This window comes from Amia ocellicauda, chromosome 2, assembly GCF_036373705.1.
Source record: "Amia ocellicauda isolate fAmiCal2 chromosome 2, fAmiCal2.hap1, whole genome shotgun sequence".
Classification (NCBI taxonomy): domain Eukaryota; kingdom Metazoa; phylum Chordata; class Actinopteri; order Amiiformes; family Amiidae; genus Amia; species Amia ocellicauda.
Genome location: NC_089851.1, coordinates 43,235,896 through 43,256,102, shown reverse-complemented (window position 1 = coordinate 43,256,102; position 20,207 = coordinate 43,235,896). Strand labels below are relative to the sequence as shown.

The following is a 20,207-nucleotide window of genomic DNA, read 5'->3' as shown; positions in this document are numbered from 1 at the left end:
TGTTATTTCTTACCCTGCTTTTCACTTTAACCAAACCTCTCTCTCAGCATTAATGAGCAAGCCAAGTTGGATCTAGTAAACACTTTCCTACATGTGAGACACTTTTGTCTTCTAATGCTTTTGCAGGTACTGACCTCCGTAATCAGGAACAAACATGAAAAAAAAAAAAAAAAAAAAAGTCAAGCCTATGCCATAGCTGGGCTGGGAATGGGTTTAGGCCAGCCGAGGAAAAACTCGGTTTGCCAAACACATCGACTCCCGTGTCTGCTCAGCACCTGCCAGGTCAGGGTGTTAGTTGTTCCATCAGCATCAAACTTTCAGACTGCTGTGATACAGGTGGGCTGTAAACAGGGGTGGTGCAGCCATTAAACAAGCTAGAGAGTTGCCTAGGGCGCTCAGAAATTGCAGGGTGCCAACAAATGAGTAAACTCTAAAACAGAACTGTCACAGAAAGCTAGCATTACTTTATCAGCTGCCTCATGCATATCATAAAGCTCCACAGCAATAGTCACAGACTTGTTTAACAATTGAAAACTTGTAGTGACTGCGCAGAGGCTGGGGTTGCTGAATCTGACAAATATTACAGTCATGACCAGTTGCCTGGGGGGGTGGTGGGGTGCCTGGGGAGCCAATTACCCATGTGCTGGCCCTGATTGTAAGCATCCTGGGCTTGCAATGTGAAAAGCAGGGTATGGCTCTGACAACGTATTGGAGGACCCACCCCTTCTGACGCAGAACGAGAATGAGTCGACGATGCTAATTGAGCTTTCGCCGAACATTTCCGTAGAGCTTTTCTCCTTTTCCATTCCTGAGTCTGCGTCAGTGGGCACCACCGTGGGCCGGATTATGGCCGATGACAGTGATGTGGGTCTGAACGCAAAGATGAATTACACCATAGAGGAAGTGGAGAGCACGGGTGTGTTTGCGATCATCACTGATGCCAGCACTCAGGAAGGAGTGATTATTCTTCAACAGGTGAGACTCATCACTACTGAGGTTTCCAGCTATTGTCGAGAGGTGTATTGTGTGTCTATAAAGTGTGGCTGATTCCACAAAGAGATCCCCAAAGAGCAGAAAAAAATATATTTGTTAGCAAACAAAAGCAGCCAAGGATCTTGTCCAATTGTTTTTCTTTTATTTTTTTATAATCCCCAATTTCCTTACCCTATCCCCTCAATGCACCTACAGTTTTAAAGGCAGGCTTTAAAACATTTATAAAATGTGCTACAGTGGGAGGCTACTTCAGTAACGCCTCAAGATAGAGCCCTATTTTCAACAATTCAATCATTTGTCTGTCTTATTTATCTTATTTATGTACTCTGTTCTTTTCACTGAAGACAGTTGAAGTTTGGTTTACTACAGTTCAATACATTCATCTCAAAATAGCTGAATGTCATGGTGTCTGTCTGGCACAACATTAAGCACGAAACTGACAGAAAACAAATAATGATTCTCCTAGATATTGCTTTATTTCTATAGTACTTTAGAACAATGTTTCAGATTAGTTACTTACATTTTTCAGGTAAATAGCAATTATTAACTGTATACTATCTGATATTAAAAACGAATCATGCCACATATAGTAATAGTAATAATGAAAATAACAATAATCTAATACAAATAAATGTCATTGCCCTTTTCAGTCTTATTCAAATACGCAACATTGACCACTGAAGATTTGGTTATGTGCCTTGTAAAGACATATCACTTTTCAATAGATACAGTAACTAATAATAAATATATGAAGAGCTGAAGGTAAATTACTCAGTGCTTTTGATCACATCCATTTGAAATTGATGCCTTGTTAAAAAAGAGAGAACTCTGCTTCACATCTTACTGACTTTGTGATGCTACTGAATCTGCTCACACAATGTTCAGCTCTTATGTATAAGACAACGGTACTGCATCTTATGCTTGTCATTGGCTTTAACACATGGCACAAAGCACATCTTCCAAATTGCATTAGAGAGAGGGCAATATGGAGTCAGTGGCAACTTTCTGCTCCATAAGAGGGCACTAATAACCTTTTCTATACTCTTTCAGCTTCAAAGCAGAGCCTTAGGCACTTCTTGAAATCAGGGCTACCAGAGTCCTGTCTGCACCTGTCTGAGTAAAAAACGGAATAACTGTATTCAATTTAGTCAAATACCAAAATAGCTTTAGCAGTTCTCCTACAGTGGTCTAGTGGGAATAGATAACCTGTGTCAGTTGTGTAGTAAGAGGTTTTTTATAACCAAAATGGTCTATTTCTGGGTCTGCTGATGAGTGGAAGTGGAAATCACCCCTAATTTGATTTTATTCTTGATGCATGTCTGACTTAAGGTATGCAGCTTTTTTAAAATTAAAATAGCAGAATTATTGAAATTACCCTGCGTGAGGTAGTTTGTGAATGCACATAGTACACTGGACAGCCGTGGTAAGCAGGGCTACAAGGTGTTCTGTGACCCTATTGAAGTAATCACAGTACAGAAGCAGTTATGACAGTCTGGGCACGAACATCTATTTGTATAGGTATACATAAATTGACTCCGAGAGAAGAGTTTTCCATCAGATCTTTAGTCATAACCTCTGGCAGTATTTTCTGTAAAGTTTTCTAACTGGTTCTTATTATTTATGTTTGACTATCCATGCAGCTGAATGTGAAAAAGTGGTTTGAGTATTGTATTTTTTGGTAACACTCATGAATTAATATATGAATACCATAGGATTTAAACATCAACAGATCATGAACATCATCTGAGTTCTGATGTTGAGCACATGAAAACCTCATTTACCCTAACCCTGTTATACATGTGAACTCAGATGAAGTGCATGACATATTCATGTGTTTATCCTGTGGTATTCATATATCACTGTACCTTATTGTTCTTTTTTTGCACTCTGATCATATTTCATTAATATGTTCCAAATTGTGAAGCTTTTACTTTTAATTAGCTGACCCTGATCTACTGTGTCATTGCTCGATTCATTGAGAAGAAAAGGAGGCCAGATGCGTCATTGTCACTGAAATGATCACAGTACATATTCCATAAAGAATAATTTAGCAAGTAACCCGTATGCATTAGGAAAGTTATAATGGCAGAGTCTTCTTCTTAGCAGCACTCTGGTTGAAAATAATGTTTCTTGTGCAGATACTTAACTGTATACTGCACGCATCATACCTACTGCTAAATATTTCAGTAATAACATTTTATTATCAGGTGCTATGGCTACATCTTGTTCTGGGCGTCTATATTTTATAGGAGCCAGTATGGGTCAGTGGATTTATTGAGAAATACTAATGAACAAGTGTAGTGAGGAGGCCTGCAGTTGCGAAAGGGTATTTCAAAACTGCAAAATTCTTAATCAGACTTTCAAAGTTGTCACAGTCTCTTCAGAGAGCAAAAGGGGTTATTAGAAGACATGGTTAGCACAATGACATTTCATAAGACTAATAGAACAAAGTCTGTCTTAAGGCAAAGCTCACGATAGAAATAGGGAAGTATTTTACTCCCTTATTATGAAATAAATACATTCCAGAAAACATGTGAAACTGTAACAGAAAGTTGAGGGGACATGTTTGCATGTTTAAAATAACATTTAATTAGATGTTTTACAATGTTTTTATGAGAACAAGATTAGAAAAACATAAACAAGTAGGATAAAAATTAACATTACATATCTGGTAAATAATTTGTGGGAGAAATAGGGAGAGAATATTTAAGGATTAAATGTGGGGTCAGAAGAGTTAGTGCTAGTGTGCTGCATTAACTACAGGGACAGAACACTTGATGGACAGTAGGCTTCACTACTTTGAGAATTTGTATGAATGTGTACTTGGTCAAGTTATTAAATATATTAAAATATATTACTCTCAAATAATAAAAAGTAAATTGTTTGATAGTTGGGGTAGCGCTGATTAGAGAACTATCAGTTATAATTCTGGTGTTCTGATGATTTCTGTAAAGTGCCAAATAAATTATAAAAAATTATAATAATATTTTTGTTATTGTGGTTGTTGTTGTTCACTTTTAGCCTTTGGACTATGAAAGTAAAAGGAGGTTTGTCATATCGGTTGAAGCGATAAACAGCTACATAGACACACGGTTTCTCAGCTTCAACCAGTTCAGAGACAAAACCATTGTGAAAGTAATGGTGGTGGATGTAGATGAGCCGCCCATATTTAATCCCCATGAGTATGTGTGGGATGTCCTGGAAAATGCAGCCGTTGGAGCGGAAGTTGGCAGGGTGTCTGCAGCGGACAGAGATGCAGCCAGTAATCCCATTAGGTAAGGCTAACTTTTACTCTACTTCCAATAAACACAGACTCCTACCCTGGCAACGTGTTCAGAAGTGTGTTTTCTCTATAAACACCTCAAATCAGCACGAGATGTGCTTCAGTATACAGTAATTGAGGTTGCTTTATGAAATGTTAGCCTCGGGGGAGTGAAAATGATTTATTTTAAACTGTGTCAGCAGCTTTGTGCATCCAGTTACCTTTTAACTTTGCCAGGTGCCCCAGTGCTTCGTTATATTTATCCCATATTACTTTAGCGTGAAATGAAACCCACTGAATAAAACATGCCCGCTGTATATATTGGCTTTTTCCATCTGCCGTGTGAGCTTTATCATAAAACAGCGACCTGGGGGGTTAAAACTGCATTAATGGTATTAAATAACAAATGAAGATTAAAAAATAAGATATATATATATATATGGCATGCTTCCCTCCATCCTACATATCGTTGTTAGCCATAAGTAATTCACAAAGCCATGAACCATTTAACTGCTTAGTTGAATTATGACTGATATAAATCCCTCTTTTCACATGGTAACTACAACATAAATGACCCAGCTTCACGAGAATCATTGAACTGATACATTTGCATTGAAATGCCCTGGCAACATTGCAGGTCGTCTGAAATGGTATGATTACTCTGACAGTATTACAGAATCACATGGGCAGGAAATGCCTGCATATTACTATAAAATACAACTAGATTTTTAATTTCATCCCCATTAGTTTCCTTTGACCTTCAAACTAAAAACAAATGCTTTTAGTGCTAGATTTCTTTAATATTCTGCATACATTTTAAGATTAAACTAATCTAGATTTATTTTATGAATTTAATACATTTTTAATGCAAAATATTTGTCCTTATGTGGGACACTACTTTAAAATATTTTGTCTAAATCCAACACAACACAAGCATATTGTGTCAAAATAAAGTGACTTCTACTTTTACTACCCTCTGGATTTGGCATTCAGTAACTTTACCAGGTCCCAGGGAAAGAGAGTATAAACTGCAGGTGTGTGGTAGCAAGCAGTTTCTGCACATTGTAGAAAACTGATTTTAAAGGTGTACATAAATTAAATCAAATGTTTGTAATATAATACACCCCATTGAGCAAAACAATAAATATTCTTGCATGAACTGTTACATATGTTCAGACCATATGGGACAGACGTATTTTTAATATATTAGAGTCTGTAATCTGTATGTTTGTTTTATAGGTTGAAAATATATGGTGAGGTTAACTTCTACAATAGACTGACCCACAATAAATTGATTGTTTTCCAACTCGATGATCAACACCACCTTCTGTGAGGGAGCTCTGCAATGTGTTACGCTTTTAATATTCATAAGACATAATCTGATAATTTCCCTATAAGAAAAAACACTTCTGTGCACTTTAGTATTAATATAAAACTACCACAGGAATGTAAGGGAACGTGCTTGCCACAGGCATATTTTGTTAAGAAAATAATTTATCTGCACTTTTACACTGTATAATTTTACCACAGTCTACTACAGTAAACTTTTTATAAGAGGTTGGCATATTTCAAACTGATTCTTAGCTATTTTGCCACAAACAAATTAACATAGGGCCATTGGTGAGGAATGGGACCCAATCTTTATATCAACTACTTGGTGTATTCTTCAAGCCACAGAAGACCATTTGCTGCCAGCTACGGAAGAAATATAGAGCATGATTAGACCCTGGGAAGCATGTTTAATAATGGTGTGAAATCCATGCGCTAGCCTTTGAAATATCATTGTATGCTACTGAATGGTTCCTGAAATATTGCATTGTCTCTCGCCGTCGTTTCTTTCAGGTATTACATTAATAGAGGCAGTGATATGAAGAAAATGTTCAAAATAGATCTGCACAATGGAACAATTACTATTGCAAAATCCTTGGACTGGGAGACAGCGCGGTGGCACATTTTAACTGTTTCAGCCAGAGAAACAAGTAGGTGAAATCAATAAAATGACAAGATCCTTGCTCTGTTTTTATTTTTGCTCTGAAAAATAATAATCCTAAAATAATTATATGTCACTGATCTACCTCTCTATAAATTGGTTACCTGTTAATTACCTGCTCTGCTACTTTGTAAATAAGATAAACATTGAGTGCAAAATCTCTCCAATAAGTTATGTTTTTGATGTCAACAAACATAATCTGATCAGTGACACTGAAATGTATGCTAATATTGTTCAGAGGTATTAAATCTGTTATGTCTTAGCTACAAAAATGCTCTTTATTTTGGTTAGTTATATTTATTTATTTATTTCACTAGATTCTGTATTCTCTACAGACTTTCACCTACCTGCCAATTGCAAATTACAAACTTGCGCCTAGTCGTGGCTTAATCTGTTGTCAGTAATCACTTTCTACTCCTTGTGAATGAAAATGCACTGAAAATGGATTGAGTTGGTACCCCCGCTGCATGCTTTTGGTAGCATGTGTATGTGGTACTTGGCGAGATGGAGAGACCCCACTCCTCCTCTCCTGCTTAGGGGTGTTGGACCTGTGCCTCTCCGGGCTTAGAGCTTGAGGCGGATCTCATGGAGGAGGAGCAGGTTTCAGCCACCCCTCCCCCTGCATTGAGTGATGACACTCCCCCTGCTCCTGCAGGACAGGACTGGCAGTGCTGGGCTGTGATCCAAAGTGCCGTGGATTGTCTCCAGATCCCCTGGCCCTGTGATCCCGCTCTGCCATGCTCCTGGTTCGAGAGAGGTCACCGCTCGCAGCAGCCCACACGGGCTCTCCCACTGCTTCCGGACCTCCTTGAAGAGCTGAGAGCGACCTGGGACCACCCAGCAATGGCTCCCGCCCAGGAACAGGCAGGGGAGGCTTATGCCAGGAACCAGAGTGTGGCCTGGTCGACTTCCTCCGGGTTAACTCCACTATCGCTGCGCTGGTCTCCTTACCTTCGTGGAACCTCACGACCTGGCTTGCCACAACAGGCAGTGACGTGAAACGGAGACCCTGCTTCAAAGGGCTTACGAGGCAGGAGCCCAGGCGGCTCGCCTCCATAACAAGGAAAGCCTGCTGGCCCTTTGAAGGAGCTGACACATCACCAGCCCCTCCCCCTATTGTAGAGATAGCGGCCGCGGTTGACCTGCTGGTCGGGGCAAGGGACAATTGTTTGTGTTTTATGGAGACACAGGGCCAGGCGCTTTCAAAGCAGTGCCTCTCGCATTGAATTGTGGACACTATTACCATGGCCTATGAGTCCACTGGGATCCCGGTGCCTGATCACCTGGTGGCCTATTCAACTCGAGGCATTGCCACATCATGAGCCCTATTCCAGGGCACCCCCTTGGCAGTCATTTGTGTGGCTGCAGCTTGGGATTTGCCACTTACATTTGTCAGGTTCTACAGGTTGGACATGACAGGACAGGTCCCTTCCATTGGGAGCCCACTGTTGGCTTTAGCCCAGGTGTGGTCCCAAGGGGCCCCTGTGGCTCCTGTCTGAAGTTGTGTTGGGTCAGTCAGGCCAGGCTCCCTTATCAGCTCATTGGCTCCTCCCTTGCGACAGTTTTGTTATACAGTAACCCCTCCCCCTTGGGCAGTGCTTCCGACTTGAAAGATAACGATAGGTTGCGTATGCAACCCTGGTTATCTGAAAAAGGAAGCACTGCCCAAGGGTTGCAAGGTCACACGGGAGTCCTAGCTACCAGCAAATGAGGAAGTTCCTGTGCAGGCATCATCTTTTATAAAAAACAGGAAGTGGTTAAGGACCTGTTTGAGTGACGGGCACATGGGCCAGTGGAAGCTTTGATACAGTGACATTTCAAGTGTGCAGAAACCCCTCCCCCTTGGGCAGTGCTTTCATTTTCAGATAACCGGGGTTGCATACGCAACCTGTCATTTTGATTTGATACTGCTTCATTGGTGATATCTGGACAAGACTGATATACTAAAAATTAATCTTGTACATTTCACTTAACATTCAATTAAAAAAACTATAATATGCAGCACTTCACAGTACTTAGATATTTTTTTGGTGCTGTCATTTTTTTTTCAAAGAGCAAAAATGTGACAGCTTAGTTGACAGACACCTATTTCTAACTAGGTCAAGCAAAGAAACATGATATTGGCAATTTAAATGTATAACTGTGTATCCAATGATTAATTTGCCATTTTTCTTTTTGCAGGTCAAAATTATCTGTCTTCTGAAGCACTTGTCACCATTAAAGTTACTGATGTAAATGATAATGCACCCCAATTGTCCAGATCTTATTCACCACATATATGTGAAGGTGTGCAATCCGGAGAGGTACGTATTTCATAATCCTTAAAAACATGATAGAAATGAGAGGGAGTCAAAATTAGGTTTTCTATCAGTCCAGAGATACTGCATTATGATTTTGAAATTTGCAATTTACATTATTTGTTACTACCATAGTTAAGTAATATTTCTATTAAAACAAATAGTTCCTTCTTAAAAGCATTGTTCAGATGTTTCCCAATGATCCTGAGAAGTTCACATAATAATTCCATTTCATTTCATTTTTCACCTTTTTCAAACTAAGTGCGGAATGAAGTAACCTGTTGACAATAGAGCAATATACACTGAATCAAGTCGCTCAGCAGAACTAGACTGATCTGCATCACAATTCAATAAGTACATTACAGGGGCCCTGAAGCAGTCCTGTTCAGGCGTGCCAACCACATGCACATAAGCTGAACAATCATCACGCAGAGGCAAGAGCACCGTGTCAAGTTGTCAAAATTAAATACTAACAAAATCTTTGTCAAACGACTGCTATTACTGTCACCATGGGCGGTAGGCAGCCAGTCATCACCAGTATCATGGTGGTACTCAGGATACGTGTCAGTCTTGACAGCCACGGCCACCACTGTCCAGAATTGCATATTTATTAATGAGAGCTGCTCACAGTGAAAAGTTTGCTGCACAACTCACACTTAACAAATCGTTTCTCTAAGGGCACTGCACCCTTTAGTGCTGTGTTAAAGTAATGATTTGACTATTTGAAAAGTGGTTGCAGAAGGGGGTGCGGGCAGAGGGTGTATATACTGATTGGGGTTGGATTGACACTTTATCATTGAATCCAACCACTGCATTGGGGCCACATTGATTTATCAACCCTGTGGGGTGTAATTAGGGAAAGGATGATAACAAGGCATCTGCCCACTTCCATACACCCACGTCTCTTAAGGTCTCCCACATGCCCTGTAAACAGCTTGCTACACTTAACCAAACCGCTCTCTGTCTATAATTGTTCCAGCTCATAGAAGTGTTAAGCGCCACAGATGCAGATGAGGCAATAGATGGCCATCATCTCTATTTCTCTCTGGTTCCCGAAAAACGCATCAACCCCAATTTCACATTGAGGGATAATCAAGGTACAGGAAAAATATATATTTTTTATAATAATAAATCTATCCATCTATCCATCCATTTTCATTAACCACGTCATCCAGTACAGGGTCAGAGTGAGCCGGAACCTTGGATTGGTTGCTCAATGTGTTTATAAAATAAAATAAAATAAATGTAAAATATATCCCGTGAATATACTAGTTGTGGTATATGAAAAATATTAGGGCCATCATCTACCACATGTCAGAATTGTCTTTGTAAGTGCCATGTAGTGAACCTATTTGCAACACAGTGGCAGAAGAAAGTTATAAAGTTATGTCTGTTTCTCACAACTTTGCCAACTTTGCTTCTTTCATAAACATTTGAGACTGTTATCTTGTGTAGCTCATTCAACTGGCATCACCCATTTGTGCAGCTGCACCTTTTCCATTTTCTTTTGTGTGTTTATTTGTTTTACTCATCAGACAATATAACGCCTCTATCTTCCCATGACCAATCATGCGATTATTGTTCTCTTAACAGCCACTTGCCTGTATGCATGTGTGAGGATACGGGCGATTACTTACTCACTTATGCTTTTCAATATTTCAGATAACACTGCGGGCGTGCTCACAAGAAGGAGCAGTTTTAGCAGGAAGGATCGCTCTTTTTATTACCTGCCCATTGTTGTTGCTGACAGTGGCACTCCAGCCCTCACTAGCACCACGACTCTCACCATCAAAGTCTGCAGTTGCTACCCAGATGGAAATTGTAGATCTGGCGGTGTGGAGGCTTTCGCCCTGTCTGTTGGTCTTAGTGTCAAGACCCTGATTGCAATTGCATCCTGCCTGCTAATAATAATAGGTAAGTACTCCAGAACACTGTATGGATACCTCAGTTTGTTTTCTGAAATTGTGTGGTCCCTGCATTTTCTGCTCTGTGGTGTATAGTTGATCTTTTCCAGCATGCATTTTATGTAATTTAAGAGGCCTTATTTTATTTAATTCACTAATCAGTTAAACAAACAAAATGAGTCAACATGAGCTCATAGACCAGCCAGATGTATTTGTTTATTTTGACTAAACATGATAATAATTGCAGAACAAAATTATGAACAAAATAAAATCATAGTGTGCATATATAATATATATATATATATATATATATATATATATATATATATGTACAGACTGGTGACAAATTAAAGAAAAAACCTGACAAAAACTGTGGAGGAACATAATGAATGCAGATGCCTCCAAAGAGGTGTACTGCATGATACAATTAAGCAATTAAGGTGCTATCATGCTCTGTGGCATGTATGCAAATGCTGAGCAGGCCCAGTTGACCTCGATTTTGGATCAAGATGGCAAGAGGAAAGGATCTAAGTGACTTTGAAAGAGGGGTCATTATTGGGGCACGAATGGCAGGAGCTTCAGTCACAAAGATGCTCAAATGGCTAGTGTTCTGGACAAGTGGGCGAGGGCATGTATGGTGACACCAAGAGAACGGTACAGGCCTGACTGCTTGACCCCTACAGTGAGGGGGTCCAGAGGCTCTGTTATGCTGTGGGGGACATTTTCCTGTAATGGTTTGGGTCCACTTGTTTCCTTAGAGGGAAGGGTCACTGCAAATCATTACAGAGTTATTCTGAGTGATCACCTTTATCCAATGGCGACACATTTCTATCCTGATGGGAATGGTCTCTTACAGGATGACAATGCCCCCATCCACAGGGCATGAGGGCTCTCTGAATGGTCTGATGAGTATGAAAATGATGTGAATCATATGCTATGGCCTTCACAGTCACCAGATCTCAACTTAATTGGACACATTGGGAGATTTTGGAGCGACGTGTTATACAGCGCTCTACACCACCATCATCAAAACACCAAATGAGGGAATATCTTTTGGAAGAATGGTGTTCATCCCTCCAGTAGAGTCCAGAGACTCGTAGAATCTGTGCCAAGAGCATTGAAGCTGTTCTGGTGGCTCGTGGTGCCCAATACCTTACTGACACACTTTATGTTGTTTTTTCCTTTAATTTGTCACCCATCTATATATTAAATACATATGTAATTAACTACCACAGTTACCTTATGTTAAAATGACTGAGTTACATAGCACTCAAATGCTATGTTCTTCTGTTCTAAAACTATGTACAAATCTTTGTAGCAGTCCTTCATAAACACACTGTAAGAACAGTATTTATTGTCAGGTATTCACAAGACATATTGCAAAAGCTTATTGAATGTCCAATTAATATATTTAGTAAAGCTATACATTCATATTAACACAATTTTCTGATAAAATACAAACTTTTTTTGTCCAGATGTGCCCAAATGATTATTCACGCAGAAATATATGTGTGTTTAGGATAGTTAGAATTGTAACATTTATTATCCCATCTGATTTCAGATTACTCAATACATCTTTTCATATTTGGGCCCACTTACCTTTCATTCACCTCCAAACATTATAGTTTCATGTATCATGATGGAAGCAAATCCTCTTTATTTCTCCCTGGCGCAAACTAATGATACATTGGTACACATTTGACTATGACATCTCTTGTACAAGGAGGTGTTTTTTTAGTTTAAATTGTTATCTCCAGTTTTATTTATTTTTTATCTTTAATACCCTTCCAGTTTAGAGATCACTTAGCTGTTGGTCCACTGTATGCATAACTATGACTCTTGTGCTTAATGCAGAGGGGACTGTAGGCTTCCTGTCTATATATGGTTGAATATTGTCAAAACTGCATCTGGTTTAAACGATTATGCTGGAAGATGCACATGATTAAATTTTGCCTGAGTGGACATTAAATTGCTTTTGCTTAATAGGATTAAATGACAATAGTAAAAGTCCTAACCAAATAATAGACTGCCTGAATAACAGTTGTAGACCAATCTATTCATGTGTATGTTTCTGAAGCCATTCTTACCACTAAATGCAGTGCATTCCTTTTACATAACATGCAAAAGATTAACCTGTACTGCTCTGCTTTTATAAATTTTAAGATCATTGTTACGGGAGACCATTAAGTAATGTTTGCTGCTTGGAGGATGGTGTGGTAAGCACAGTTCAAACATTATTTAGTCTCCTGGCTCACTCAGAAAGAGGTTTAAGCATTGTGTGTGTGTTTTTTAATCAAACGCAGTTGAAGCCCCTAACAATTTTGTGTTGCAGTCCTTCCATTACTAATACTGGCAGTGAGGAGGCACAAGAAGAAGCAGCCAAGGGGAGAGAGATGGGAGGAGGTGGCAGAAAACGTTATGTGTTACACCGACAAGGGCAATTGGGAGGAGGAGTCGAAAGCTTTTGACCCCGTCACTCTGAGAACCAACACAAAGAGGCAGGATCGGAAAACCCGAAAAGAGCAGCTGGTCGCCAGCATCCGTATGTCCCTGAGGCGTTCATTTTGGATCGGTCCCGAGGACGATGTTTTCAGGCAGTTTATTTTGGAGAGGCTGTTTGAAGCTGACACTGATCCTTGCGGTCCTCCTTTTGATTGTTTACAGACGTTTGCCTTTGAAGGGACAGGTTCATTGGCTGGGTCACTTAGTTCTCTGGAATCGTGTGCCTCCGAACAGAACTATGATTACCTTAGTGAATTGGGGCCGTTGTTCAAAAGACTGGCACACATGTATGTAAGTGGTGAGGAGGAAACAGATTTTTAGATTGCAGGATCTTGACAGAAAACAAATACCAGTAATGGGGTCCTTCTCTGGCAAACCCAGAGATCAAATGGGAATTATGTACACATTTCACATTATCATCTCTGATTGAGGGTGTCTTTCTGGTGAAAGTTCAGATTTCAGATTTCAGCTTGGGTGCCCAGTTGTAACCATCTCTGACGTTCTTGGCATGCTACATTACTTTTTTCCCTTTGTGTCTGCTAAGCTTCTATTGTGAATCTAAATTTTACAGGGTAAATTCATTTTCAAGCCCCAATTGTGATACAAAAGCTCTTTTGGACCGCAAGCTTTGGCTCAATTACAAGACAAGAAACAAGGATGATACTGTAAAATGTGGGGATTCCATCTCCAGAACAGGCATTGTGAAATCTGTAATGTTGCAATAGTTGTTATGCCCATTTTGAATGTTCTTTTGGCAGTGCTAAGACATGATCCATTGGAGGGAGAATGAGGTCAGAAATCGGTCACTATACTATAATTTCCATTCTCATCTTCAGAGCTCTGTTTCTTCAACACAAAATTAAAGATTTCTCCAATACAGTCCATAGCACAAATATGATTTAGTTTCCTAAACATCTGCTACCAAAGGCAAGATTGTGGCATAATGTACCTTTTGAATTAAAGGTCCCAGCCACTAACCTTGGGGAAAAAAAAAGTATTGGAATAACTAGCACAGATAAATACAGGGGGTAGATATTACAGTGAGGAGTACAGTGAATGTTTGTGAACTGACCCAAAGCATGTCAGACACAATTGTTTAAACACCTAAAACATCTAAGACCAGTGCAATTTAATCATTTTCAAATTGATAAAGACAAATTATGTTTCTGACCAGTCTTCAGGTTTGCTTTCGAGTGAAATTAAAGGTCATTATTTTTTAATGTGATCAGAATTATTTTTAATGGGAAATAAAAGGCAATAAAATGGGTGTGCAGAACATCTGAAACTTTGACCTTCCATAACTTCTGAACCACTGGAACAATCAAGTTGTAATGTATGGTTTCCCTTTAAAAGATCACCTAGTATTTGGGGTTTCATTCAAATCATAGATGGTGCTTTGTTTGGTGTGCTGGTTTGTAATGGAATAACTGATTATCAAAGACGGGTCCTTCACATCTTCTTTGGTGATATTTAAATGGGTTTGTAGAGTTTTCCAAGTAAAGGTATCTACCTCCTCCTATGTGAATTGTAACAACGCAGAGTCATTTTTGCTTTCTTAACAGATTTAACATTTCACCTATTCTGTTATTACAGCACATAATGGTGTTATGTAAATGCTATATTAATGGGGCTTTATCAAATGTCGGTTGTGTTTCATTCATGTCAGTTTTGAACTGCAAATTTCCAAAATCCTAGAAAAAGCAATGTAAAATCATTCCTTTGAGATTGCTGGTCAATGAAGCAAAGAAATTAAGAGACCTTTAGGCAAAAAAAAAAAAAAATCCATGCTTTATCTAAACTTTGGCAAACCTTATGGCAATGTTTAGCATGGTCACAGAAAAACCTCACTGTTGTAAGCAAAGGAAGATAACTGTTATAGTAAGGCAACTATGAGGCAGAACCGCTTTAATTTTGCATTGACCTATTGCATGTATTTGGTTCCCCTCTAAAAACCCATGAGGTCTTATTTGAAACTTTAAAGGAAAAGATTGGGAAAGCTTCTGAAAGTGAATTTCTGATGACAATAATAATATGCACTTAATTTGCATATCTACAAGGAAACAAGTTACGTTTTTATTTACTTGGTAGCCCAGATGGATTTGATATGGATATATAAAATTTGAGCCTATTGTATAAATGCTACATTAATTGAATTTATTTCTATACTTAAATATAATAATAATATTAATAACTTTAATATATTCCTACAATATTGTCATAGGGACATACTCACATCTGCAATGGTGTCCTAATGCTTTCAAAATCTTACATTGGCAGCCAAATTGTATCAGTGGAACTAAAACTGCATTGAACTGCATTGACTTGAAGGAATCAGCCGTGTTTCTTGAATGTGTATCAAAAGGCTTTTCTCTAACCACACTGTGTAATGCTTTTGCAAGTTTGCTATTCCAGCTTTTGCTGTTTCTAACATGTGAAGAGTATGCATTATTTAGCCAAAATCAAGTGATTTGTTCCTTTTATACTTCATTAAAATGTATGGCACTGCTGGACTTCATTGGAAATCAGAGTTTCAGGTAATGGTGACATCGAAACATTTTTTATGTAACTAAAAGCTGCTGATATAAACAAGCCATAAAAGTGTGAAAAAGGGTAAATAACTGAACCCAATCAAGCATGAATATGAATATGTAACCGGGCTGACAGCATTTCATGAGGACGTCACTGTGATATCATAGTGTTGTCATGTTCCTAGGCTTAGAAGAGTATTAAGAGCCAGAACTTTTTTTTGGCCTAGTGGGTTGCTTGTATCTATGTGCGTTGGGTGGTTTCAGGTCTCCCTACCCATACAGAACAAATATAAATGTTTAATATGTGGTAGAAATGTTTGACCCTTGTAACTGCCATGTTACAAAATTGGTCCCTTTTTTAGTACATTTCAAATAAATGGGACCTGTTCTAAATACATTTCAGTCTATAATCCATATATTCAGTTGAAAATATATCATAAAAATTAACTGAATTTATCAAAAAATATATATATATGGATCATAGACTAAACTTTAAAATACAACTCGTATATATAAAATATATAAAGAAAAATAAACATCACACATCCCTATCATATTTTACAATATCATATATTATTATATATTTATTCTGTATGGGTGAGACAGGAGTTTGGCTCCACGTGAGGTCTGATCCACACACACGGGACTGGCCTTGATTAGCCATCTAAGGATTGTCTACTATGTGTAGCTATACAGCTTAGACATGTTAGAGGAGCACCCCAGAGGCTGAACACACTGCAAATGCAAATGAAAGACATATATAAATTACATATTTGTTCTGCAGTGTATTTATGTATGTTATATCTGGCCTTGAAATGTATTTGTGTTTTATTATTCACTCTGCCCCTTATCGCAGGACCACTTTGATGTTAGGAGATGATGGGTTAAGTTTTACATTGATTCCTCACACCTTCCTGTGCTATGATTTCCTCAAGGACACTTGCACAATGATCTAGCGAGGTCAGATTTAGTCTGCTCTCTTGGATCTGGTTGTGCCCCAGTGCATTGTTGGCAGCCTAGAGGGAATGTAGACAACCAATTCCTTGACTAGTGATGCAGTTGCACACATCTGACATGTAAAAGCAGAGGGGATGTCATCACTTTGCCCATGACTATACAGTGAATCTGCAAGACTCTGCCAGCTATGCTTCAGACTGAAGGCTTATGTAATGCTAATATGGCCTTTAAATTAGAATTAATATTAGCATTGGAATGAACAAAAAGAACAAAAACAAATTGAAAATAGCATGACAAACACCCCACCTTGTAAGTCCCCACTGTGTGTGTGCGTTTGTGTTTTTTCTTGCCTTAGGCATTCTGTGTGTTTAAGTGTGTACCTATCACAAAGAACTAATCTTGCTTTCAACGCAAAAACTCACAGCGTGCTAATCCAATACTCCACTGCCTAATTAAACAATTTTCAAACGGATCAATCATCGTTACTACTAATTATAGCAAATGTAAAATCAAAAAAGAAAAACACAGCCTTTGGGCTACAAAAAGAACGTGGGTGTTATTATCATAAAAAAATTAAAACTTAACACATGAAATGACACACTGCCAAGTTTGTGCGCTACAACTGTTGACACAGAGTCAAGGGGGAAGGAAATCTTTGGAACCCCTATGTTGCTCAAAGTTTGCATTTTTTCTTCCTTTCTTTTGATAACAGGTGTTTACGTCACATGGTTGATTTTCAAAGAAAAATACATTCTCCTCTGCCTTTTTTGAAATTTCAGTGTAATCATTTAGAGGCACAAATCTAGGGAAAATGTATGTGTGAATCATTTTATCTAAATTAAGGGAGGAGTAATTTTAGTAATCTTTATTTGGGATTAGAAAAAATAAAGCATAGCTTCCGCTTGAAAAGAAAGTTTAAAAAGTCAGTTCGAATTGTGCTTTTTACTCCTTCTGCTTAATAAATTAAATAAATAAATCAAAATAAAAGTTAACGTGTGTTTGAAATAAGGTCTTTGAGATTTGTGTCTTCTATAAATTGATATAGCCTATTGTTCAAAAATGTATTCAGTACAATTTTCCAAAACAATACAATGAATAATAAACTTCACAGTAGAAGAGATGGGCAAAAATAAAGAAAATTAGAAGATCCAATTTAACAACCTCAGGACTTAAAACTTTAAGGTCTGTGCTAATAAAGTTGCATTTCTTTTCTTTTCAAAGTGGTGTCTAGACATTTTTCGGAGCCACCTCTGTTCCTCTATGAAATATGTCCAGTCCCTCTTGGTCCATCTGTGATCAAGGATGCAAGCTAAGAGACATTGCCTATTGTAAAGATGTTTAATACAAAGCATTTTTATTTACAGTTACAGTTGGCTTCTCCTTGTACAAGCTGACATTGTAAAGATTGTTTAATAAGGTGTGGGGCCTTGCAAATAGTCCACAAGGGAACACATTTGTTGTTTATGACATTTCAGGTTATTGAAGCAGGAATTCCCACTATGATATCCCAGACAGGAGATTTTCTGTTTCTTTTTGTGTGGTTCTTTTTATATATTTATGTACACAAACAATGGTATGTTTACCACAAGAATATCTCCATTGCGAAGTGAATATATGTCTTGTTTCACAAGCGCAGTTTGGAATGTGAGGAGAAGTGTAAATAAGGCAGAACTACATCGGTACCAAAAAACATTCGTACTACTAGTGTTGGTTATTTTGTTAATTTGTTTTAAGTAAAAACATCAGATGTTATCAGTACTCCAACAAACAAATATATGTATATACAGTGTATATATACAGCTCTAGAAAAAATTAAGAGACCACTCCAGTTCAGAAATCAATGTTAAGCGGCCTCCTCATTTTTTCCAGAGCTGTATATACATATATATATATATATATATATATATATATATGCCTATAGCTGTTTATGTTTCATATCCTATCAGAGTATAATGCTGTTAGTATTCTGTTAATATTAAATCATATGCATCATCTTTTTGGTAGTGAATATATATATATATATTATAGATATGGACAATTTTAATTGATGTTCTACTTGTAAAGATCAGGGATGTCTCAATTAGAAAGATTCAGCACTCAATATCTCTCAATAGAGCTTCAGCACTCAATATCTCATAATAATATGATCACATAAAGGTCCAAGCTTGTTCTGAATGCCAGTGCAAAATAAATAAATACATACTAAACAAATATGTAATTTATTAAAGTATGTGTACATTAAACTACACATTTTATTTACTACAAATATGTCAAAAGTATGAACAGATATATACATTTTTATATCAGGCTGTATATGACCTACTGGTATTACTGCTTCTTTGTTGTCTTTCTTCTTTTATTAACAGAAACGTGACCAGAAAAAATGTAATCCGAAAAATGTATTACGTACAGAAGACTCGGAAGAAATATTCAGTTTGTGGTTTTGTGCAAAATAATTTCCTGCCAGTCATCAAATCATCCCAAGGGAAAAAATCTAGAAGCTCCAGTCCACATTGGTGCATTTTATAGTGTACACTCCAGTATATACCAGACATATGTTTATACTCTCTTTGTACATTTCCTATTTCAGAGATTATATGTATAGATATATGCAGAGGTATTTGTCAAACATATTCAGTGTCATGATACTATATAATGTTATGTAAAGATGTCACAAGCAGTACATTTTTGTTTTTATTTTTTGTACATGGATATTGTTTTAATTGTCTATTTTAATACACCAATTCAACCTATGTATTAATATGTCTATATGCTCTTGTGTTGTTATTTTAATACTGACTCCCATAGAACACCTTTGGGAAGAATTGGAATAGCTAATTGGGGAGAGGACTAAGACAACTGCTTCTCATGTGGCATGTGGAACTGCTTTAGGACAAATGGCATACCTTAGCCAACTGTATTGACCCAGCCAACTATTCAAATGATTGCAGCAACCCTATTTCTTACATTTTGACAAGCCCTCTTGTTGATCATTGTCACCTGACTTGATAATATACTGTATTAAGAGTGTAAGAAAAAGTTGGACTTAAGACATGAGAGATGAGACTTATTGTCCATAAATAATTGAATTTGTATTTACTGTGCTAAACTGATATTTACCTCATACTGTATATATTTGAAAAATGCAGAGAAAGTGGTGTTTGAGTTTATGTTTTTAATAAATCACTTGGGATTGAACTGTAAATTTAATTTATTCCAGTCTGAGGCAAATTACACATATGGGGATACCAACTCTCTTTTCTATTTGCTTTAATGCCATTTTAAGACAGCTAATCAGGACAACAGATACAATTATCAATGAAATATATATCTTGGATGTTTGAAAAGGACACCTTTTCATTAACACTGATACTATTCCTTACAACTGAAACAGAACAATTACTATTTATTATTAATATTATCATTATTATTCATATCATTGATAGTAATGTTACTTACGTTGGCTGATGCCTTTGTTTGAGGCAACCCACATTAAACATAGAACTGCCAAAACATACCAAAGAAATTATTCGCATAATATTAAATCTCCGAAAGGTAAGAACTAATTTCTGCAGTAAAGTCATAAACTTACACAGCACCATATTCAGTAACTATACCAGTAAGAGAACAGAGTGCCTCTATAAAACCTAATGCAGTTGAGATACATGTGAATTTTGTTATACTCAGAAGAACATCAGAGGGAGGTATTGAGAATTGTATCCTATCTATGCAATTGTGCTGTTAAAACCTGGTGGTTTTTTTGTTTTCCTGTTC

The 20,207-nt window shown here is 37.6% G+C and overlaps 1 protein-coding gene across 1 annotated transcript in view; it reads left to right on the top strand.

Annotated features, from left to right (window-relative positions):
- LOC136771584 (cadherin-7) overlaps positions 1–18,327 on the top strand; it is a 58,424-nt gene extending 40,097 nt beyond the window's left edge. The window contains exons 6-12 of the mRNA XM_066723987.1: positions 788–975; positions 4,015–4,268; positions 6,098–6,234; positions 8,427–8,548; positions 9,522–9,639; positions 10,205–10,456; positions 12,779–18,327. Coding sequence (XP_066580084.1) covers positions 788–975; positions 4,015–4,268; positions 6,098–6,234; positions 8,427–8,548; positions 9,522–9,639; positions 10,205–10,456; positions 12,779–13,269 — 1,562 coding nt within the window. The 3' untranslated portion in view covers positions 13,270–18,327. The remainder of the gene's footprint in view (positions 1–787; positions 976–4,014; positions 4,269–6,097; positions 6,235–8,426; positions 8,549–9,521; positions 9,640–10,204; positions 10,457–12,778) is intronic.
- Positions 18,328–20,207: the final 1,880 nt, after the last annotated feature.